The 21,522-nt window shown below is 49.1% G+C and overlaps 10 protein-coding genes across 10 annotated transcripts; 5 read left to right on the plus strand and 5 right to left on the minus strand.

Annotated features, from left to right (window-relative positions):
* Positions 1–4,030: 4,030 nt before the first annotated feature.
* Positions 4,031–5,371, minus strand: MAA_08024 (brct; the record flags this gene model as incomplete). Its single annotated transcript, XM_007826022.1, has 1 exon — positions 4,031–5,371. The coding sequence occupies one exon, from the start codon at positions 5,369–5,371 to the stop codon at positions 4,031–4,033; it is 1,341 nt and encodes a 446-aa protein (XP_007824213.1).
* Positions 5,372–6,136: 765 nt separating this feature from the next.
* MAA_08023 (uncharacterized protein) lies at positions 6,137–6,793 on the minus strand (the record flags this gene model as incomplete). Its single annotated transcript, XM_007826021.1, has 3 exons — positions 6,137–6,229; positions 6,269–6,336; positions 6,433–6,793. The coding sequence occupies 3 exons, from the start codon at positions 6,791–6,793 to the stop codon at positions 6,137–6,139; spliced, it is 522 nt and encodes a 173-aa protein (XP_007824212.1).
* A 1,337-nt stretch (positions 6,794–8,130) lies between these two features.
* MAA_08022 (uncharacterized protein) lies at positions 8,131–8,799 on the plus strand (the record flags this gene model as incomplete). Its single annotated transcript, XM_007826020.1, has 1 exon — positions 8,131–8,799. The coding sequence occupies one exon, from the start codon at positions 8,131–8,133 to the stop codon at positions 8,797–8,799; it is 669 nt and encodes a 222-aa protein (XP_007824211.1).
* Positions 8,800–9,243: 444 nt separating this feature from the next.
* MAA_08021 (uncharacterized protein) lies at positions 9,244–10,817 on the minus strand (the record flags this gene model as incomplete). The annotated part of the gene is made up of 4 exons (XM_007826019.2): positions 9,244–9,306; positions 9,366–9,469; positions 9,595–9,819; positions 9,866–10,817. 4 exons carry the CDS (start codon positions 10,815–10,817, stop codon positions 9,244–9,246), a joined length of 1,344 nt encoding a protein of 447 aa, XP_007824210.2.
* A 290-nt stretch (positions 10,818–11,107) lies between these two features.
* MAA_08020 (uncharacterized protein) lies at positions 11,108–13,466 on the plus strand (the record flags this gene model as incomplete). Its single annotated transcript, XM_007826018.2, has 2 exons — positions 11,108–11,450; positions 11,512–13,466. 2 exons carry the CDS (start codon positions 11,108–11,110, stop codon positions 13,464–13,466), a joined length of 2,298 nt encoding a protein of 765 aa, XP_007824209.2.
* A 1,610-nt stretch (positions 13,467–15,076) lies between these two features.
* On the minus strand, positions 15,077–15,682 carry MAA_11166 (uncharacterized protein; the record flags this gene model as incomplete). The annotated part of the gene is made up of 2 exons (XM_011413132.1): positions 15,077–15,175; positions 15,230–15,682. 2 exons carry the CDS (start codon positions 15,680–15,682, stop codon positions 15,077–15,079), a joined length of 552 nt encoding a protein of 183 aa, XP_011411434.1.
* A 361-nt stretch (positions 15,683–16,043) lies between these two features.
* Positions 16,044–16,571, minus strand: MAA_11167 (uncharacterized protein; the record flags this gene model as incomplete). The annotated part of the gene is made up of 3 exons (XM_011413133.1): positions 16,044–16,181; positions 16,286–16,394; positions 16,444–16,571. 3 exons carry the CDS (start codon positions 16,569–16,571, stop codon positions 16,044–16,046), a joined length of 375 nt encoding a protein of 124 aa, XP_011411435.1.
* A 487-nt stretch (positions 16,572–17,058) lies between these two features.
* On the plus strand, positions 17,059–17,684 carry MAA_08019 (uncharacterized protein; the record flags this gene model as incomplete). The annotated part of the gene is made up of 2 exons (XM_007826017.1): positions 17,059–17,375; positions 17,432–17,684. 2 exons carry the CDS (start codon positions 17,059–17,061, stop codon positions 17,682–17,684), a joined length of 570 nt encoding a protein of 189 aa, XP_007824208.1.
* Positions 17,685–17,899: 215 nt separating this feature from the next.
* On the plus strand, positions 17,900–18,325 carry MAA_11168 (uncharacterized protein; the record flags this gene model as incomplete). The annotated part of the gene is made up of 1 exon (XM_011413134.1): positions 17,900–18,325. One exon carries the CDS (start codon positions 17,900–17,902, stop codon positions 18,323–18,325), a length of 426 nt encoding a protein of 141 aa, XP_011411436.1.
* Positions 18,326–18,770: 445 nt separating this feature from the next.
* Positions 18,771–19,292, plus strand: MAA_08018 (uncharacterized protein; the record flags this gene model as incomplete). The annotated part of the gene is made up of 1 exon (XM_007826016.1): positions 18,771–19,292. The coding sequence occupies one exon, from the start codon at positions 18,771–18,773 to the stop codon at positions 19,290–19,292; it is 522 nt and encodes a 173-aa protein (XP_007824207.1).
* Between the last annotated feature and the right edge of the window lie 2,230 nt (positions 19,293–21,522).

The raw sequence follows: 21,522 nt of genomic DNA on the forward strand, positions 1-21,522 counted from the left end.
GCTTGACTTGAGGCAACCAGCCTACATATACAGTTCCAAGTCATGGAGTTTTCCATGCGGTCGCGCATGCTCCCTACCAGCTCGTGTTCGGTGGGGAGATCATCGTCGTAGAGCCGCATCGACCTACCTATTGTCTCGACACCTGCTAGATGTTCCTCAAGCTCTTGCCAGGTTTTCTGCCTGAGTCTTGATCCAGGCCCGGTATTTCGCATGCGAAGTCGTCTGTGGTTTTAAGATTGATAAACTTGGATGCACGTACAAATGAATGGGGGGCTTTGGCGTCTTCCGCCGGGTATCCTCGTCTCCTGCGCCGCGTTCATATCCTACGAGACTTACTTCCGCGTCAACAAGAAGCACATACCACCGCCAAAAGGATGCAATGGCCAGTGTGGCAGATCTTTGATAAGCAGCTTGAATGCAGAGCTAAGCTACCCAGCCCACTGACGTGCAATTCCGCCACCGCGAGCTAGGTCTGAGCCGACTTACCAAGATATGCCGTCCCCGAACATTTACTGTCACCGACACAACAGTCCCCTTTCATATCTGAGGGATCTCGACCTTGCCCGCCCATCTTACTACCCTTCCTTCTTCCCATTTGGTGTCTTCAGAACACCCCTCCAATATGAGAAATGCCAGCCGAATACATTTAGACATGGCAAGGGTTTATCGCCGGTATGAGGATTATCGAAATACAACAGCTGAGCAATCTCAAGTCTAGTCAAACGGCTCCGCATCGTTGTATCAGCAGCCCCGGTTGCACCAGCAGCGAAGCGCTGCCGTTCTATCGATGATATTTACCCAAGCTACTCTGACTCAGAAGATACTGATGGCTCTGAAACCTCTTATGACTCCACAAGAAATTTTGAGGGCCATTAGCCTGGAACCCAAAGAGAATAGTTTGCCTCCTGTGGTATAAGATTCAACGCCTGAGGCTGCCAACCCTTGCTATTCTCAGCCTGCAATCGACGTAGATGGGAGTGTCGCATCAGCAGAAAGACGTCCTTCACGAAGGAGAAAGCGGACCGATAGGAAGGGGAGGAGAACATGCCCATTGTTGCTAGAGGTAGTAGCCTGTCCCATGTCGAGAAGAAACGCGCTTCAGCCGGTAAAACACCAAGACGCAAAGTTTTGCGCGGTCAGCTGCTTATTTCGAGAGCAAAGGGAAGTATAAGCGAACGTTTGAAGTACAAAGCCGTTTGGAGGCCGATCTGGGTGGTTGTACGGAGGGATGAAGAGACGCGCGATTTGGCTCTCTCAGTAGAGGGAACTAGGCAACCTAGTCAAGAAGTTATCAATTAGGCAGCTTGCTTCATCTTATTTATCTAGCATAACGTGTTCTTGACCGTGCTGTACATGCTACGAAAGCCAGAATCGTCCACCAGCATCTGGTAGCCGGCTTGACCATGATATTCCTGTTCACTTAAGCTGGAGACAGCAGCAGAGCGCGAGGCAGGTGTCGGCACTCATGGTCATGTCCTGTTCCTGCCACAAAAGACCGCGCTAGTCGCCAAGCAGCCATCGAACGACCAGGTAAACGGCGATGGCGCCATATCCTCATGAGGAAAGATATTCGAACAGGCCAGACCCTAGACTCCTTTTCAAGCATGCCCTCCATAATCAGTCCTGTTCGGCGCTTCGGCATTCCGGCGACCCCACTCCGCATCCATCTCGGCCGGCCACCCACTTTTCTCGGCCACCCATCATCTGCAACGCCCGGAGACCCTTGAGCAAACTGAAGGCTATGCATGGGCGGCGCTTAGAGTCGTGGCTATTCAATGTCCTAAAAATAGAGAGAGACGGTCTAAATACGACGATGGGGTGAATAGGAACCAAGTCTCAGGGCTATGGCTGTTGCCCACCCTAGAGGTGTCAACTTCCCCGTGGGACGGCGCTTACCGGTCGCCGGTCATTGGTACACTCACTCTCGGGGCCGCGTAATCAATACCATTCAAGCGGCCAGTTTGAGGTAATGCTTAATACAAAAGGGAAGCATGGTCCCCGAGCAACTCTATGTACAAACTTCCGGAGCAATATCACTATTCTCATTTAACTAAGCCCATACTATCCTAACTATTCCTCCGGCATAACATGGCTCCTAACCTTCGCTCTCGCGATGTCTCAGGTATTGATCATGTTTGGGACGTTGGGACACAGATGGACCCAAAACGACGCACTCGATCAAAGGTGAACAAAAATTTTCAGGTGGGCAAAAAAAATCGTCAAAATGGATTATGCGTCAAGGCCAATACCCTTTTCCGGCGCTATAATGTTGACATAGCGCTTGTCATGAAGACATCAGATGGTTACATTGGAGGGTATGAGTCAAAACCTGGGCTGGCTCAAGAGCTTCTTCGGAATGAGGAGGTTCCCTTACTCCTACCGCACATTATTGAAGAATGCAATTACCAAACCTTTCAGCGACGGCTACGCATGCCGACACATAGTCAACCATCCGTGTCGCTATCATCTTCTGTTGCAGAAAGCCACCAAACGTTCTCCCTACACCCTCCAACAAGCTCAGTCGCTGCATCTGATAGCGCAGACAGTCGTCAAGGCAACACATGCCATGGCAGCCAATGTGACAAGAACACGCCCCTGGATTGCTTGGCAGAAGCTGCACTCCTCGCGTCATCGCATGCTGTTTCTGCGCGGGCACAACAAAATTTGGTACTCAAAGGGGACACAAACCTAGATGTGGCAGCTCATCTACTTGGTAGCACCAATGGCGATTCTAATGACAATAGTCTCGGGCCACTCTCCCCGGCGTCAGATGAAGTCTGCCAGCCGACGTCGGCTCCTGCTGAGAAGAGCAGCTTCATATGGTCTTGGCTTAGAAAGTTTAGTCGATAGTGCGAGAAACACAAATCTTGTTTAGTTTCTGAATAACCACTACATTTGCTTGAATAAATTGCAGTTCGTTTTCCCCTGCCGTAATAAACGCTACTACTTATGCGATGCGGACTCAGAAGAGATATTCATCATTAGTCTGCTTTTATTCTTTTCCGGCACCCGGCACAAATTGATGTCCATATTCCTTTAATTTGGGATTGTTTCCTTCTAAAAAAAAGGGCCACTTCGTATATTATCACATTCGCACATATGTGGCTGCTTTTGGGGCGACTGAGCCAACAGAAAATAGTATCTGAAGCTCGTGCTGGGCCTTGTATGCACTGTGGTATGGATCCTGGACCACGATTGCCTGTTAAGTTGTTTCACCCCCTAAAAACAACCAGGCTTTAAAAATAGCTGATGTGATGCGGAAATGGGCCTTGGTTGGTGACTCGGCCTGTATGGTAGGCCCCGCCCGTTACGACGCCGAGCACCGTACGCCCATTCTATGTTCCCTCCCGGCAGCCACCCCGCTTGACGGTCTCGGCCGGGGGCGTAATCTGCGGTGCTTCCTCTCCGGCTATTAATAGATCGCAAAAGAGTATAAAATCACGCAATTCCACATTACAAAACATCGACCAATGTACAAGGATTTACCAGTCTATAAGTTTACGATGTCTTCTCATGTCAAATCTGACGCCTTCTGCCTTGTCCCTCTTCATGACAAAGTATCGGTTGTCGAAAGCTGCATAATGCTGCTTGAAGACACAGAGAAAGCGCTCCAAGCAAAACGGGAAGACATCAACTTCCTTATGAGCGAACTGTCCGATATTGAGGTCAAAACATCAAGACTAATCACCCACTTGAGACTTAACATTATATCACTTAAAAAAGAGGTACGTGCAATAAACGTTCAATCGATACGTGGCTGACCGTTCAAAAGCTGCCACCAGAAACTCCTACTACTCCGACCGCTCCTGTTGCGCCATGGCGTGCTAATGGTGGGACGGCCAAGCTAGAACAGGTATTCAATGGGACGCTATGTTGCGGGCTCTAGGAAACCGACAGTTACACTGGAAGCAGGAATGCGAAAACAGAAGGTCAAGTAACTAGTTAAAACATCAGTCTGTCTGCTATGAACGCATTTTACCTCCAAGAAAAATAATTGCAACTTCCTAAGTGAGCGACATATATTACCAGCTTAGTTCAACTTCAGCAATTTTTGCGACCGTGTCTTCGCCTGCTTGTTCAGCTCCGCCTGACTGAACTTCCGCCGTATTTCATTGATTTGATCATCAGCAAGCTTGCCCCATTTGGCCTTAAAGGTTGACCGGGAATAGAGCGAGGGCCGTTTGTCCCCCTTGAAAGCCCCCAAGCAGTAGCAAAAACGGCCCTCCGGATCCGTAGCTACACTCCACCAGATGAAGTCGGTCATTTGCTTGCCCTGGAGATTTTCTCTTTGTTTTGCTCTCACTATCTCCCCACCGTTGTCTTCATATTTGCGTGCCGCTGCTGGGCAATCTGATCTTGGAATCAGGTACCCAGGCCTCAGACAGTCGTAACCTTCAATTTTCCCCTCCGGGTCAATCACAAATAAGTAAGATCGAAATTGAGTTATTAGCATAACCTCCATCTCATATTCTTTACGTCGATCGCTGAGCGGTTTGTTGATGTCGGCTGGGTGACAATCCACCTCAAATCTGTTCGTGTTGGGATCATCTGTGTCATCAAAGCGCCTGGACCATTCGTAAAATATGTCAAAGCACTCCTTCTGGTCTTCAGATTGATCATATCGATCTGAAGGACCATCTTTACCATTTGTCTTGTTGTTCTTTAAATCTTCAATTTGTTTTTTTAAAAGAGCAACCTCCATGCTCTCATTATCAGATTCATGTTTCGGAGGGTTCTCAGGTGGAATAGGCGGCTGCGGTTGAGGAATCTCAGGTGGATTAGGCGACTGTGGTGGAGAATTCTCAGGTGGAATAGGCGGCTGTGGTTGAGGAATCTCAGGTGGATTAGGCGACTGCGGTGGAGAATTCTCAGGTGGATTAGGCGGCTGTGGTTGAGGGTTCTCAGGTGGATTAGGCGGCTGTGGTTGAGGGTTCTCAGGTGGATTAGGCGGCTGTGGTGGCGGATTCTCAGGTGGGTTGGGAGGAGGATTAGGGGCCTTCGCTGAGTCGTCCTCCGTTGGCTTGCCAGCGGGTTCACCGCTGGCCGTGGAATCTGTCTCCGCGAGACTTTCTTTTGTCCCGCCCTTCTCCCAAATATGTTTGTCCTCCGGTGCTATCCAGGACTTTTGTTCACAACACTCATCAACCCAGTCCTCATTAAGGATGAGTATTTGTCTGTTGCGAGCGTCTTCAACTTGCTTTACCGAGTTGGTATAGGCTGCTTCCGTCGCAGCAAGGATTGTGGGCGCCTGGGTTTTGGAGGAGGGCTTTAGACCCCATGTTTTAAAATTATTTACTAACGTTTTTTGACTCTTTTGGAACGAGCCAGCAAGGGCCAGATATTGGCCTTCTGGGGAGTTGAGAGAAGACATGATTGTTATGGTTGAAGTATAATGAATGCTGTGTTTTTACGGATCGTGTGTGCAGAGGCGGAAGTGTCGACGAATATATACATCAGCATAACCGCGACACATTCTATTTTGGGTTCCGCTGGATTAAGACTAATCGCCTTGCAGTTCCGGGGTTTATGGGCTGTACTTCCGAGCACTAACTTTAACGTGGGGGGTTCGACCAGCAGAACTTCCTTGGGCTGTTTCCCCTGCCCCATTTGGGCTGACGGCACACCAAGGATCACTGTAAAATGGGACAATTTGAGAGTAACTAAAGACAGCGTACAATTATCAAACTAGCTCAGGAACCGTAGAATAGCTAAGATGACCAAAAAATTGAATTACAACTTTACAGAGTAGAAACTCCCCTCTGATACTGGCGAATACGTTGTTTGTCTATCATTGGCCATATTCTGAAGCTCTAAATGCTCGGGATGCCCTCGCAGCTTCTTCCTTTTCTGTAGGTTCCCACGGCGGGGTCCTTCCACTGAGCTCACTCGTACCAAAGAACGACTTTGATACTCGGATTCAAGGAACGTGACGGGCTTGTCCTTGAGGATCTTGATAGTCCCGTCTCGCATCAAGGCCGTAAAATACGCATCGCCGCAAGCTGGACACGTAAGCCTTATGAAAAAACACGACTGAGGGCCTGCATACCAAAAACAGTCATTCTTCCAGCCATGCGCAATCTTTCTTCCTTTAATTTGATTGGGATGAGTTTCTCAAATGATGGTGTTGCACTTGAGTCTAAGCACATCCAAAAGCGAGATCCGAGCTCGAAGGGATCATGACCGGTCCGCAAATCAGGATAACGACACCAAACCACGAGTAGTTTCTATGCTGGTCAATAAGATGTTATTTTGGGGAATGAAAACTTACATTCTGGGGGTCCATCTCTTGAAGCCACTTGAGCTGTTTCTCAACCCATTCCATCTGAGAATTGCATTCTAGAGACCAGAATAAGATGACTTTTTTGGTTGCGTCACGAAACAGACGCATTGCCTTTACGTACGCAATTTCTTTTAAAAGCGCTTCATTATTACCTTCAGTTCTGAGTCTTTCTGTTAAATCTTGGATTCTTTCCCTGATGCGGTTGTCATGGTCGCGGCGTAGCGCGAGGTCTGTAACCATCGGAAGTACACCTGCAATACCCATACCCTTCGCAGCCAAAATTAATATATCATCCTTTGCCAAGTCTACCTCTTGGCCGTAAGGTCCATCTAGAAATAGAAGACTTCCTTCATGGAGCATTGAGATGGCAGTCTCGTGATTTCCATGACGGGAGAGGAGGAAGCTCACAGTAGACACTTGTCCGCTTTTGTCGGCCGGTGAATTGTACTGTGCAATGGCCGTAAAGCTATGAAGAAAATTGTATCTTATCCACGCCAATGGTGGCCAAGTCATGGGGAAGAAAATGTAGAAATAACAACCGGGTTTTAATAAGATCCGATGGTCCAGTCTAACGTTGACGAAGACAGCGCCCGCAGTGTTGGAAACGTATGTAACTTCTGCCGTATGTTTATAGTATAGCACCTTCAGAACTCGTACAGCGGTTGTAAGGAGCCATAGTCCACAAGAGGAACAGACTAGAATCCGAGCACGATTGGACGATGTCTGTAAGATATGCCAGAGCAGGGCAACCATGGCTCCGACTGACGTTGCCCTATGGGACCATTGAAACCATTTCCCCAAGGATCGTTTTATAATTGGTATCGCCATACAAGAGGATCCGATGATCAAACCAAACACCTGCTGTTGTCAGTATGCCACTTCGCTCTCATTTTGCGATCACCTACAGCCCATCCAAAATTCGTCATCTGCCCCGGCTTTGGATGATGTGCCAAGGCTATAGCTGCATGGCATATTCCCTCTAATGTCGCAATGACACCCAACGTGGAGTGAATGAGGGTATACCAACGGCGAGGGACATTAAGAGCGTCAACAACAGGTGCTCGTCCTCCTACACAAAGTGGTGCCAAATTCACTGCTGCGGCTAGAGCGGCACGCTGTTGAAGCTTTCTCCAATCTTCGAAGAAAGAAGGAGCCAAGACTATCGCGCAATTTGATAGCATAAAGAGAACCACAGTTAATGCTTGTACTCGCGTGATGCTGAACCAGCCTTTGGGAAATACCAGTGGGTATCGGAAATGGCGAATGAGGAAGAGTTTCGGGTTTGTGACGGTTTTCTTGAAAGTCCACACGAGTACAGCTAAGCAAATGAAACTGAAGAGTGCTACCATGTACCATATATTCCAGTCGTCCATGGTTTCTGTTATGATTGCAAGGGAAATGAAGTGTTACCGCACAACGTTGGATTGGCGATGGGAGAAGAAGATCAATACGTGGTTAAGGATAGAACGGGCCGAGTGTAGTGCAGAGGAACTGCTACAAATGCCGATAGAGATTGATGCCTGCAAGTTGCCATACTAATAATAGAATGGCTATATTTAATAGGCGCCTCGCCGTCTAGGAGGCGGTTCTCATGACCACTTAAACATCGGGGTCCCGACTGCCGGTCTGGCCCACCATCTCCGGCACGGCGCTTCGGAGTCGGAGCCATCAATCTCATTGAAGGGTGCTTTGCCGCCGGATGCTGAGCCGTCCGGATTCAATCGAGAGATAGGAGACGGACAGAAGTCTTGATAAAGGAAGACGCTGCCCACCAAAGTACAACCTTAGATTTCGCCACCCTCACTTGATACATAACGAGTCTCATTGTGCATCTCAACATAGCGTCCAAAATGCCTCGGAGACAGCGCTCAAAGGTCAACAAGAGACCAGAAATCGGCACTTTGAACTGCAGCTGGGGAATGTTTTCCAAAGCCAACGCCTTATTCCGACAATACGATGTCGATGTAGTGGTCATTGCAAGGAGACCCGATGGTGGTATAGGAGGCTATCAATCGCGTCCTGGTCTAGCTCGGGACTTCCTACAGATCAACGAGCAGGATCTGCTTGGGCCTCATGAGGTGGATCCCTATATGTCCAAACCAAGCAAGGGGGTCGCGGTCCTAAGAGCTATGAGCTCGTCGAGATCCTCGTCATGTCTCGACTCGACAGAAAATCGCTCGTCGAGATCGTCGTCATCATGTGTCGACTCGATAGGAAGCGAAACATCACCCGGCATCATGGAGGAAGCAGAGCCTGGTGTCGCGCTTCTGAATATTGTACGTACTCCTCACTGTGAGGAGGGGGAGGGGTTCATGGAAGAGCCCTTGCATCCATGGGCTGAGGTTCACAGCATCCCAAATGCCCAGCGCTGTGCCTCCCCAGAAACCATTTGTCCCATTCGCATCACAAAACCGGCCAAGCAGTCTAGTCACAAGACAAAGGAGGACATTCGCCAACCAACTCCTTTGTCTAGGATCAAGAGAGAGGAAATCCTAGCACTCATCAAGAAGTTCGAATGATCTCAACAGCCTTTGGCCACTTTGCATGTTTTGTCTTATATCATTAGAATCATCTTTTTTCAGTTGTGTACAATTAAGCTATTTACAATGTCAATCTTATTACCTCTATAAGTCGGTCTAGTTCTAGTTGTAGTGCACTATTACAGCTCCGCTCCCAATTCTGCGGATGTCCTTGGCTATTGAAGAGCCAGCCTTGTTCTTGATGGTGAAGAAGATGACCCAGCTTATACGGAGAGTTACTGACATGATGAAACCTTCCTTCAATGGGGCCTAACTGCATTTGGATTATGGTATCCAGCGAATGTGCAGCAATAACCACCGTTCTGCAAAACGGCTGCCCTTCCCAGCATTTCTGTAAGACCTCGGCCGTGCAAAGCACTGCTTCTAATGAAATAGACTGATGGCCTCTGTACTTGATGTGGATTCGGTTTACATGAAGCCAGGCTAGAGTTCTCGTGAGAGCCGGACTCGGAGGCGTCCGGCAAAGAATTTTGACCACGCAGTTGTCTGGAGAGGTGTAGAAGTTTGGTTTGTGGCTCAATTCGATGTAAAAAAGTGAACAGAACAGCCTCTCCGCCGTGTTGTACAGCCGTGGTGCTGGGCAGGCCAGCTCCAATTTGCGGAGTCCAGCCGTAGGCGGGTTCAGCACAAACGTAGTACGATTTGGTTGCTGGCATAAAAAGCACAGTGAGGACTGGTAGTGGCAAGGTTGTACAGGCAAGCAACAAGTGGCAACACAACAGTCGCATAGTAAGTGGCTGCAATCCATCATGAAAACGCCGGCCCTGATGAGACAGATTGAGCAAGTCGCTCGGAGTTTCACGCTCGAAATGGGTCTCCAGCCTTGCAGTCTGGCGAGATGTTGTACCCTAGGTTCAACCGCGGGTCCGATCGTGTATTTGGCGATGTCGACAAACGCGCTGCGGACCCGGTCCGTTAAGCCCTTGCAGCCTGCCTGCTGTTCAAATGCGGCCAAATTCTTGACATATAAAGACTCAAACGTCAGGTTCGGAGGAAACGCTAATTTGCGTTAGAAAATATTCGGTTGTAGTGGCAGATTACTCACAGTGTAATCCTGGGTGAAATGCGTTCATTACAAGTGCGGACGCAATGATAGGGTAATGGTCCACAGGCTCTGGAGGGCAAGCCGCCAAAAATTCTCCGATGTGGTGGCCCAGTTCTTCAGGGACTGGCCATGACGGGCGGGATGCGGCGACCAAATTGAATGTCTCCATGGGTTTGGCAGTATAATGTGCAATAGCGGCGCGAAGAAGTATTTTAGTATCGGACCCAGTGAAGTGAAGCCCTTCAGCTTGTCGATGGTTCCTGAGACCAAATAGCTTTACTACCAGGCCAGGGCTGGCAGAAGATCCGTTAATAACGCTGAGCTCTGTATAATCACTTATTGTTCTTTTTACACTCGCCACTGATTGTGTCCACTGGTCTGCCATCATAGTAGCTAGAAGTTCAAATTGAATGTCCTTTAAGCAGTATTTGTCAGTTGCGACAACAAAGTGAGTCCGAAGCTTGGGTTTTTGCAACTGTCGGCGCAGGACCCAAGAGCATACAAACGACAGGACCCGTTCAAGTCCACCGAAATCCGCTACAGAGATTAACACTATGTCGCTGAACAAAGCAAAGACATCGCAATAAACTCTGTAAGCCAAATCTGTCATGGTTGCGGGCGGCTGTTGCACCAGGTGGTAACAGTAGTTGCCTGGAACGGGCCCCGCTATGATGCGAGGTATGGCGTTGCCTGGTTGCTGGTGCATGTTGCACATCACCACTAAGTTAGACCCTTGACGCTGAAGGGCTATGGCAAACTTTCTATATGGGAATCTCATGGCGCCCTTGAAACCATCGCCTCGCTCAGTATGCCCCTGTATAAGAAGAATGGTCCGTGGTTTTGCTTCGCCTATTTTGTCGAGAATTTCGTACGGCGCCATGTTTTCTTGCAGATATGGCCCAGGAAGACCAGCTGCACTAGACCGAATGTGGAGGAGGTCGTTGGGCTGCATGATTAGGGGATTGCGACAGCAAGATTGTGTGTGTTGGCGTGCGGGAGATGGTGTCCACTGGAGCCTGGGCGTTAAGTATTATTTTTAAATTTGCCTTGTCCGATGAGGCACTGGCGCCCCGAACCGGAGGACTGGCTGTTGTGCGCTTTAAACAATACACTTGTATTATATATTTCTTGGACTGTACTAGATTTAATTCAGCAGGACAAATAGTAGTACCCATTTGTATAATAACTCTGGCTTGGCTAAACCATCAACGCCCGCCAAAAAGTTGCCAGTAACCACAGAAGATGGAGTCTAAGTATCTAGAAGGAAAAGCTCGAGTCTCTTTGTCGAGTCTGAAGAGCGAGGATTTAGATGTTGATTCATCGTCATTCCCGATCAACATCATTGAGCATCTTCGTGATCCAGGACATGCCATCTCAGTTCGGATTACTCCAAGGACCAGAGATGACATTTTACGGGACTTGAGCTACTCACCCGAGGAATTGTATGCGACGCTTGAATTGGAATCTAGTCCTTTGATCAATGACCACCAAGTTTTCTATGCTGCTAAGGACTTGGATCTGGACAGAGCGAAGACTGTCCTCGGAAGGGATCATATTTGCAACGTACGCTTGTACTGCATTCCAGGTATGTCATAATTGAGGATTACCATCGAAGCCGTTTGGTCACGTTCTTATCAATATGCTAGTACAACCTCGCAAGATTTGCGATGGTGCCGTCTTCCAGAACGTGCGGTATTACATGGCCGGGTCTTGGAAAAAGAACCGTGTGTCTGTTGCCCAAGCCTGGATGGACAAGCTGTCGGGGTCCAAGAGGAAGATACTGGGAAGTCTATGGAAACATCCGGATATAATAGCAGCTATGGATAGCATGCTTTGTTTTCCTGGTTATTGGGATGGGCTTCAGCTTGGGAACTGGGCAAAACATCTGGCCGCCCGCATCAATCCGCTCATCATCAACTATTGGGTGCATATTAAGAACGTCGGTTTGAAAATAATGGCTGGACATGAAGACAAGCTGCATCTCTTTGATGCAAATACGGTTACAATTCTTCAATATCGGGCGCCGTCGTGGAATTCGCAAGACCGAGCACAGATCTGCGATCTTTTTGAGGACGGAACACTGTTTCCTGGCATTTTATCAAAGAGTGCTCGAGACAGAATTAAAGACAACATCCTTGAGCTCCCGGATTCAATACCTAGCATCCAGACCTTTCATGAAAACATGAGATATTTGACGATTGGAGCTAAAATCCTTGAGAAACACATTGAGAACCGGCCGTCAGAGAGCCGGGCTGATACAATCGAGCCCATGTGTTCCAGTCTTATTGAGAATTTAAAAAAGGACTGGAACAGTCGTGGGGCTTCGATGGAAGTCGGCCACGGCCGCATGATCCAGGTGAATGAGCCAACTGCCGACGCTGCAGTCATTCAAGCATTTCTAGCCGCATTGCGCTACTTCCCTTACTTGTCACCCGAGGCGCCTCTAAGGGACTTTGACAAGAGAGTGTGGATGGCGGGCAATTTTGATAATAGCGTTCTAAGCCGTCTCTGTGTCACTCTTAAAGATTTAGGTTTCTCCAACGCGAACATTGAGAAAGGGCGTCTTCATCCGATTGAGAACCGGCACATATCGTACACCCAGCCGAAGAGGAGGAGGGACTGGCGCAGTGGAAAACCTTGCCTCGCGGGGTACCACATCTTACTGCAATCGTCTTTTTTCCCACAACTATTCGCGGAATCCTTAGATGACAAGGTGCCACCAGAGCTACGTGTGCAAAGCCATATTTTGCAAGCTTTTTTTGGAGGTAAACCGAAGGTTCCATCGCTGGCATCAGCTGCATCTCTTCGTGCTGAAATGGACGTGGATACAACAGAGCCAAATGAGGCATGGAGGAGTGAGCCAGAGATAGATGAAGACGCAAGGCTAGGTGAAGTATTAAAGTTATGGTCAAGGGGAAATAATGAAACGCGCGCCAAAAAGAAACGAAAGGACAAAATGCCTCGAGGTATTGCTCGGTCTGCAACAAGTCGCGACAAGCCGCGCGTTCGGGCCAGAGGGCCCAAATTCACATTCAGGCAGCAGAATGTCCCAGACATCCCAGCGACTCGGGCGTCTGATCTCTACGTTGTCCCACCCGTAGATCCAGCTGGTATCCCGACTCAAGCGCTGGCGCACTTGACTCCCCCGACTAAGAATCCAAATCGGGCCAAAGAAAAGAAACGCAAGCATAATGAAGTATCTGAAGCCGCAGAAGTGCCAGAAAAGAGGCATAGGAAGCGGGACCAGGACGGGGGTATTCAAGCCGTGGGAGAGCAGGCTGGGGGAGAGCAGGTCACCCAAATACAGCCGGCCGAAGAGCTAGGACGAGCAGTAGTGGAGGATCTAGCAAGCGTGTCACAGGATGTGCGCTGGAAGAGGAAGGGACCCTTGGAAGCACCTGTTGCAACACCTGCGCTACCGCCCTCTATGAATGCCCAGAATTCAACATCAGTAGTTCAGCGAGGTCGCGAACCACTGTCGAAGCCTTCTCAGCATGTCCATCCCGAAAATGACCCGCAAATTCCTGAAATTAACGATGATGAGGCCTTCTCTCCTCCTCACCTAGAACAGGAGGCTGAGTTTTTTGCTATCGGGGACTAATTGAGGGTAGAGCGGGTACATTGATCTATCATCTCCCTAGCTAGAATCGACTTAGGGCTCAAGGGTCGTCTTTATTGTATAAACGCCTTTCGGGCTGAATTAATTTAAATGTAGTTAGCTAGTTACTCGATTGGCGCAGGCTTAATTCACCAGATTATAAAACGCAAGCCCCACGAGACACACCAGCTAACGCGTTAAGCCAACTCTTCTCCCACCATGAAGAGGAATGCATTTGTGTGCGCCTCATTGGCAGCCTTTATCACAAATACAGTAATTACCGCCATTATTCGACACAGTTCTGCATTTTCCGACCGCGGCCTCATAGTTTTTCAGGTGTGTATCGTGTTACGAACAATGTCAGCTAAGACTGATATGCTCCGTAGATACCCAAACAAGATGCTCATGTCTCAGCAAACTTGACCATTGGAATTCGGGGCTCCTGTGTTAGCTTGACCAATGCAATCCGGTGTGTTCGCTACGACGAAGCAGTTCTAGCAATACCAACGGACTCGACGAATCGCATTATCCAACAGATATCTACAATTCACTTGGAGTGCTTGTCCGAAATTGAGATGTTGCTCGCGGTGTCAGCAGCGGTAATATGTTGTGCACTGCTCCTTGCAAGAAAACCTACAATTTGGGTTAGAGTTGGCATCTTGTTGTGTACCATACTAGTGATAGTACCTGTTACCGTGGCGGTCGTCTCACTAACAAATGCGACGAGAGCAATCACGAGCATGGGGTTCACCGCCGTGATAGGCCAAGGCGTGATCTATGGCTGGGTGATTTTTGGCGCTGCAATATGCGGATTCTTTTCCATGGTAATCGTATTAGTTTACAACTTCAGACAGGAATAATACCAGAAGTTCTCTCACTAAACTTAGACCATAATCCGCGAGCTATAGCGTGCCAGATGTGTGGTGGTCGGAACACCAAAACTTCCTCACATGCCAAGCGCGCGGCAAACTGCAATGCTAGGTGACCTATTTTTAGGAAGCCCCGAACCTCTATGGCATATACCCTGGCAGTATAAGGTGTACTAAAGTTAAAATTGCCAACTGATATAGAGGTTACGAGTAGTTAGGGATCAGGTCTCAGCCTGCAACAGGGCACGAGTGAAGCAACATTACTTGCAATCAGTAGGTTTTCCACACCAGGTAAAGTGATTATCCAGCTCACGTCTTTTAGATGTGTCGCAAGATTCTCACCGTTTATGGGGAATGAACTTGCACGGATATATAGCGATCATATAATGTGCAATCCATCAAAGGATTGACGACCGGTCAGAATCAGTGACCTGCAACGGGTACAAAAGAACCGATCCAGCTGTTTCTCTAAGCTGAGACGGAATTTTTTGAAGAAGGCACACGATCAACAGAAGGACTGCGAAGTAGATGTTTACCTGTGCGTACGCAGCAGAAAGGATAACAAAATCTGGCAATACTCCAGCGACTTCACTCCACCTTCACAAGATGAGATGGTATGGCGTACGAGGCAATATTTGTGTGACATATTTCTAATCTGCTCTAGGCTAATATGTACCCTCTGCCGGTTGTACTCGGTCCAGATGACTTCACCAAGAAGAAATATTGCATGGAGAAGCCATCTGGCTATTTGGTGCCCCAGGCATCTATCGCTTCCGGTGTTGCTGGGCTGGAGGCAGAGTCGGATCCCTCTGAGCTATTCGCAACTTCGACTAAGCCTGGACTCTTTACGTGTAATTAGCTACTGTGCCATGAGAAAGAAGATACATAAATGCGAACCTCATTGTCTTTCAGTACTTGGATATCTCCTGTTATTTGATGCAAAAGCTCTCGAGTCCGATGTAACTCGGCACGTAATTCCTGGCTGAAATCATAGTGCTCTTGTCGGGAATTCAGCATGTCTTCTTGTAGGACATGAACCTTCTCCTCCAGAACATACACCTTGGTCCGAAGTTTGTGCATGTCCTCTTCGTGCTGCTCATCGCACCTTGCCATTTCATCCTGAGACGCACTTAGGCTTGCCTCAACCAGATACATTCTCGAGGTAACTTCTTTCACATCCTGGTTCCATAGAGCATGAATGGCCCGGCACGTATTGGACGATCCTTCGTTTGCTTGCTCTAGGACCAGCTTGAGAGAAGACGACGGGCTTTGCCGAGGATCACTTGAGCCTGTAATCACATCCTGCTTTGTTTGGGCAGGTCGCAGTGGAAGGAGACGGCTGTCAGGCATTATCAAATGCTTTCAGAAGAAATTTGCAAGTATGCGTAAAAGCAAACCAGGCGGAGAGGAAACCGATGAAGTATGTATTTCAGTACCTAAACTAGCTCAACAACACGTCCGACCAGAGTCTAATATGCACAAGCTAAGATCCATTTATGCCTTCCCTGTTGCGCTTCCTGCTGCGCAACTAACCGTTAAGGTCCGCAATAGTGTCGTCGTCAAAAATGTAGTCACCGCAGAGCTGACAAGAGGGGTGGTGACCTTGGAAGCGCCACTGTCAAAGACTGTGTCTGTTGTCACAGGCAAGGGGGACGTAGTTCTAACGGTCCTTCCGATCATATCGGACCGGGGGATCTCCACTCGAACGGAGTCAGCAGTCGGAGCCCGGGCGGCTGTTGTGTCCGTCCCCGTTGGATCCTTGTTCATCACTGTAGATGATGGTGTTGCCACCCCAGAAGTGACCCATGACTGGGACGGGAGTGTGACTATGGGTGATGTCTCCTGTGATCTAGGGAAACTAGTCGTTGTCCAGGTAAAGACTGACACTGCAGTTTCGGTTATTGTACGAGTGGACATGGTTTTAACAACAAGGACACTGGTTGTTCTGAGTACCTCGTTAATGCATCCAACTTGTGCCTCCCTATCAAGCTGCATGGTAGGATCAGATGTGCCATTCGTTATATTCGCCTGATAGCAGTATGGAGCCAGTCCGGCGCATTGCCTACCACAGTTAGTTGACCTGTTTGCAATGGAATGGTTATTGTGCTCACCAAAAGATATCTGCTTCCCCATTGGGGACCTCCGCAGGGGTGGTAAATTTTGCGATCAGTTGGCCTTCACATGGCGTGGTGGAGAAGTTGAAGCGCAGAGGGAGGAAAGAGGAATCGCCAAAACTCATGGTGGCTTAACATCTTGTGGACTGAGGAGCGTTAATGCTGTGTAGGCGGGTTAGCAAGTGTCCGCGTCATGGTCCTCGGGATGCAACTGACTGAGCCGACAAGACCGATTGTCCAGCCTCAAGGGAGACGACCGGGGAGGTGAGGCACAAGCTGTGGATAGCAGCAGCTGGCCACAGCAGGCATGTCAGAATTGAGAAGAGCTTGTTGAGATGCATTTTGTTTCTTAAAGTCTTGGTCACTTTCCTAGTGATGCCGTTGGCTAGCAGGATATTGTAGATCGAGACCATTTTGTACCCATGATTCGTGGTTACCTACTTTAAGCGCGTTTATACTCAATTGCGCCCTGGTGCGATTTCTGGTGTTAAATTTAATGGGCGCTTATCAGTAACATTTGAGCGAGATACTTATATTTAATTGCGTCCATGCTCGGCGGAATCACAGACTTCAACCAATTCTTGCTTGTCCAACCTCTTCTTATCGAACATAATGTCGTACTTCACCTTCAACTTGTCCGCGAGCACACAAGGGCCACCAAATGCCAAAAAAGAGCAGTGTACTAGTAGTTCATCCGAACTTGTAGTGCCACAGTTGGATCATGAGTCGTCTACTCTCCCGACAAACTCGCCGGCGACCACACTCTGTGAGCCCGCCCTTTGTGGGCAACCTACACTCAATCCGGGGGCACCTTGGATTGGGTTTGATGGTAGCTTGCTTGTTGATGGGCCTATCAACGGCGGTGCCTTGCCATCCTACGACCAATCCTCGTTCCACCCTGGACTTACAACCAACGACGATTTGAGATGGTAAGTCATACCTTGAGATTGAGAACGCTGGACTTGCATTCTGACCTACTACTCAGGATGTTGATGGGAATGAACGACCGCATTGCCACATTAGAGCAGGCTGCAGCTACTGGAAACCAAACAGTGGATCAGTTGGCCAAGAACGTTTGCGACATGCTTAGTCGCCTTGCAGTGATTGAAGGCATGCTTAAGGTCGTAGAGGACCTTAAGCAGAACCTCAGAGACTTTACAAGGGGACTGATGCCGCACATTCTTCGCGTAAATCTGGAGGAAGATCTTGAGAGGCACGGTCAATGCGCATCCACATAATGCCATGCATTGTCGATCAGGCCTCCCCGGGCGGTAGTGGACGGCGGAGTGGAACAGTGTGACAGAAGGCTGCATGAACGTTTAAAGATAATCCACGTAGTTACCTCAACTAGCTTTTGACAAATTTCGCTTAGGACATAAAACCTTGACTTCAGTCCACTTTGTCTCAATGCGTGCTACAACTTCCGAGTGCAAACGAAATATTCCTGACCCCCATGGCTAATTACAAGGCGAAAGAACTCCCGCCCCTGCCTGAGCAAGCCGACCTAAGCGGTAAAGGCAAAGATCGCCCCCCTGTCGCTCGGCCTCTAGTCTTACCAAGACAGTCTCCCAAGTACCAAGCCACTGCTGATGAAATAAGACGACAACTGGGTCAGCTTCAGGAACAAAACAAGACGCTTTGTCAGTCTCTACGTGCGAGTGACGAGGAGAATATTATGCTGCGAAAACAAATTACCGCCTACAAGCAATACATTGAAAAGCAGGATAGTGGGCTAGCGGAGGTCATCAAGGCAATTTGCTCCGCGTTCCAAGGCTATCGAGAGACAGTGGCGGAGGTTACTAAACAGGCAACCATGAGCGAGGAGATTGCGCAGTGTGAGATGGAAGCCGCAGGGAGGCTGTTCCCTCCCCAGTTGTAGATAGTCTCAGAATGGTTACTTCTGCTTAAAAATAATACGACGTCGTTTCTCCTATTGATCCCCGACACGCACAAGCGCCAGGTGCCGAATGTGACGCAGAGAATTTTTCTAGTTTGCACGCCCAATTGAGGCATTACCTGCACACCTCACCCCCAAACTGAGTACTGCCTATGGTACAGTCCGGCAAAATAGGCAACAATGGTGGGAAAGAGGCATAACAATACGGCGGCAAGCCGCAATGAAGTGGAGAAGCGGAGACGCTCCAGACTTTGAAGGAGGGAAGTCGCCGACGACCGAAGGGTGGCAGGGACAGCACCGGCCAGGTTCTAACTTTCGTCACAGCACTTGGATGAGAACAAGTCGCGAAACTAAAAATAAGACAGCCCTGCAGGTGTAACAGTTACCGTAGCACATGAGCCACAATAAATACGCGTTGCATGGAATCATGAACAATGACAGCGAGCAGACACGACAAGACAGAATGGCACCAATCACTTGCAAAGTCATCGACACCACCAACCGCGGACAACCCGGAGTCTACGTGGTCCTAGAGTGCAAAGATCAACAGCATCACGTCATTGCAACACTGGAATCAGTGACTGATGAAGATGGCGGAGTCAGTCTGTGGTTCCCAACACCATCACAAGGTCGAACGGACGAAGTGGGGCCACAGATTGTTGACAGCCGCGTCATTCCTAGGGTCTCTTTGACTTTCTTCCCCCACGCGCCGCTGTCAACATGCCCAGACCCGTTCTTGTCGGTTCAGACGGACTTGTACCTCGACAGGGAAGAATGCCACGGAATTATACTGTATCTTGACCCTAATCCGCGACTTGAGCACTGCCCTTTCCCGGTAGCCAGCCCGCTCACGCAAGTGCCGTCGCGGCAAGAATTGCCAATCGCATCCCCCGCTGATACTGCCCCCGCCAGTCAGCCCAAACAGGCAATCGCCGATACTTCTATGTGACATGGACTGCCTTGACGGGAAAAGATGTCAGAAACGGAAGGCGGAAGGAGAGCCGCGAGGACCGAACCAGAGGCGCTATTAGCTCAGGTGGCTGTGTCCAGAAACGGTGCAAAGCAGGGGTGGTGGGAGGGCGCGCGGGGCTTTTGTAAGCCAGTATTTCTACTTTGGAGAGGAGACGCAGGGAAGGAAAACTGCCGAGTCTACAAAAGTCCCGCCGCCATGGCTAGAGAGCTGGGTGTATCTAGCAGTTGGACAGTAAAAACTGGCTTTTGAAGAGACATGTGATACAACCGATTCTCAATGAAGAAGCATTTTGCCAACATGCAGATGAGCCGGGTGATTGTCACTTTTTAGTTGGTTACCGACGGTACGGTCCGCACGCTGTGGGCTCCAATGACAAGCAGTAAACCCTGCACTAGGCTCAAAAATTGACGCTGCACAATGTGACAAGGCGGGTGTCAACCATTCACCACTCTCAATGTGGATTTTATTCCCCCCATTACGCCCGACCTGAGTGTTCTGCCTCGTCAGACAAAGGCGAACAGACCCCCCCACAACCACCAAATTGGTGGCCTGGTCCTCAAGAGAAGACCATCATATCTTTGTTAAGGCTGATCTCCACCGGGGATCTGCCACGGAGTTTGTAAAAGCAAATGCAGCTCGGTATTCGGCAATCTCGCTCTATTCTGAGAAGATCCATTGGCTTGCAGGCTGGACCTCTTTGGTACCATGCTAGCGATAGCACCTACTACCGTAGCGGTCGTCTCACAACAAATGCGACGAGAGCAGTCACGAAGATGGGCTCCACCGCCGTGTCCGATCACGCCCGAGCCGTGTCCGATCAGGGCGTGATCTGTGGATTGGTGATTTTGGCGCTGCAGTATGTGGATTCTCTTCCACGGTAATCGCATTAGTTACAACTTCAAATAAGAATAATACCAGAAATCCTATCATTAAACTTGGACCAAATTCGCGAGCTATAGCGTGATAGATGTGTGTGAGTCGGGTTACCATGAACTCCCTCGCAGGCTAACCGCGCGGCAAGATGCGATGCTGGCAGACCTATTTTTAAGCAGCGCCAAAGCCTCTATAGAACATGCACTGGCAATAATAGAGTACTAAAGTTAAAACCGGCAGCAGATAAAGAGGCTATGACGGTTAGGATGAAGCCTGGGCATGCAATAGGGCACCGAGAGAACCAACATGACTTGCAACCAGTAGGTTTTCTACATCAAATAAAGTGATATTCTGCTCACCTTCTTTAGATGTTTCGCAAGATTCTCACCATTTGTTGGTAACGAACTTGCGCAGATATACAGCGACCACATAGCGTGCAATAACTCAAAGGATTGCCGACCTGTGAACATCGGCGACATGCAGCGCGTACAAAAGAACAGATCCAGCCGTTTCTCCAAGCGGAGACGGAATTTCCTGAAAAAGGCACACGATCTACACATTGATTGCGAAGTAGACGTTTATTTGTGCGTGCGCAGCAAGAGGAGCAACAAAATCTGGCAATACTCCAGTGACTTTACTCCGCCTTCACAACGGGAGATGGTATGATATATGAAACAACACGCGTATGATTTGCATCTGACTTGCCCTAGGCTAGTATATATCCTCTGCCGGTTGTCCTGGGGCCAGAAGACTTCACGAAGAAGGGATCTACCATGGGCGAACCTCAAGGCGGTCACTTCTCGGAGAAACCATCCGACGCCTTGGTCCTCCAAGCGTCCATCGCTTCCGGGGTCACTGGGCTGGAGGCAGAGTCGGACCCCTCTGAGCCATTCGGAACTTCGATTCCTGCTGGACTCTTTATGTGTAATTAGTCAATGTAATATGAGAAAGAAGACACATAAATGCGCACCTGATTTTCTTTCAGCGACTGGATGTCTCCTGTCATTTGATGGATAAGCTCCCGAGTGCAATGCAACTCCGCACCTAGGTCCTGGCTGAGACTACGATGCTCATGCCGCTGAGTCTGGCATTCGTTCCGTAACATGTGAACTTTTTCCTCCAGCACATACACTTTGGCCCGAAGGTTAAGCATGTCCTCTTCCTGTTGGGTGTTGCGCCTTGTCACTTCTTCCTGAGACGCGCGTAGGCTCGACTCAACACGATACATTCGTACAGCAGCTTCTTTCATATCTTGGTTCCATAGTGCATGGATAGCTCGGCATGTATTTATCGAGCTTCCATTCTCTTGCTCAAGGCCGAGGTTGAGGGAAGA

This window comes from Metarhizium robertsii, assembly GCF_000187425.2.
Source record: "Metarhizium robertsii ARSEF 23 chromosome Unknown MAA_Scf_4, whole genome shotgun sequence".
In the NCBI taxonomy this organism is placed as follows: Eukaryota; Fungi; Ascomycota; class Sordariomycetes; order Hypocreales; family Clavicipitaceae; genus Metarhizium; species Metarhizium robertsii.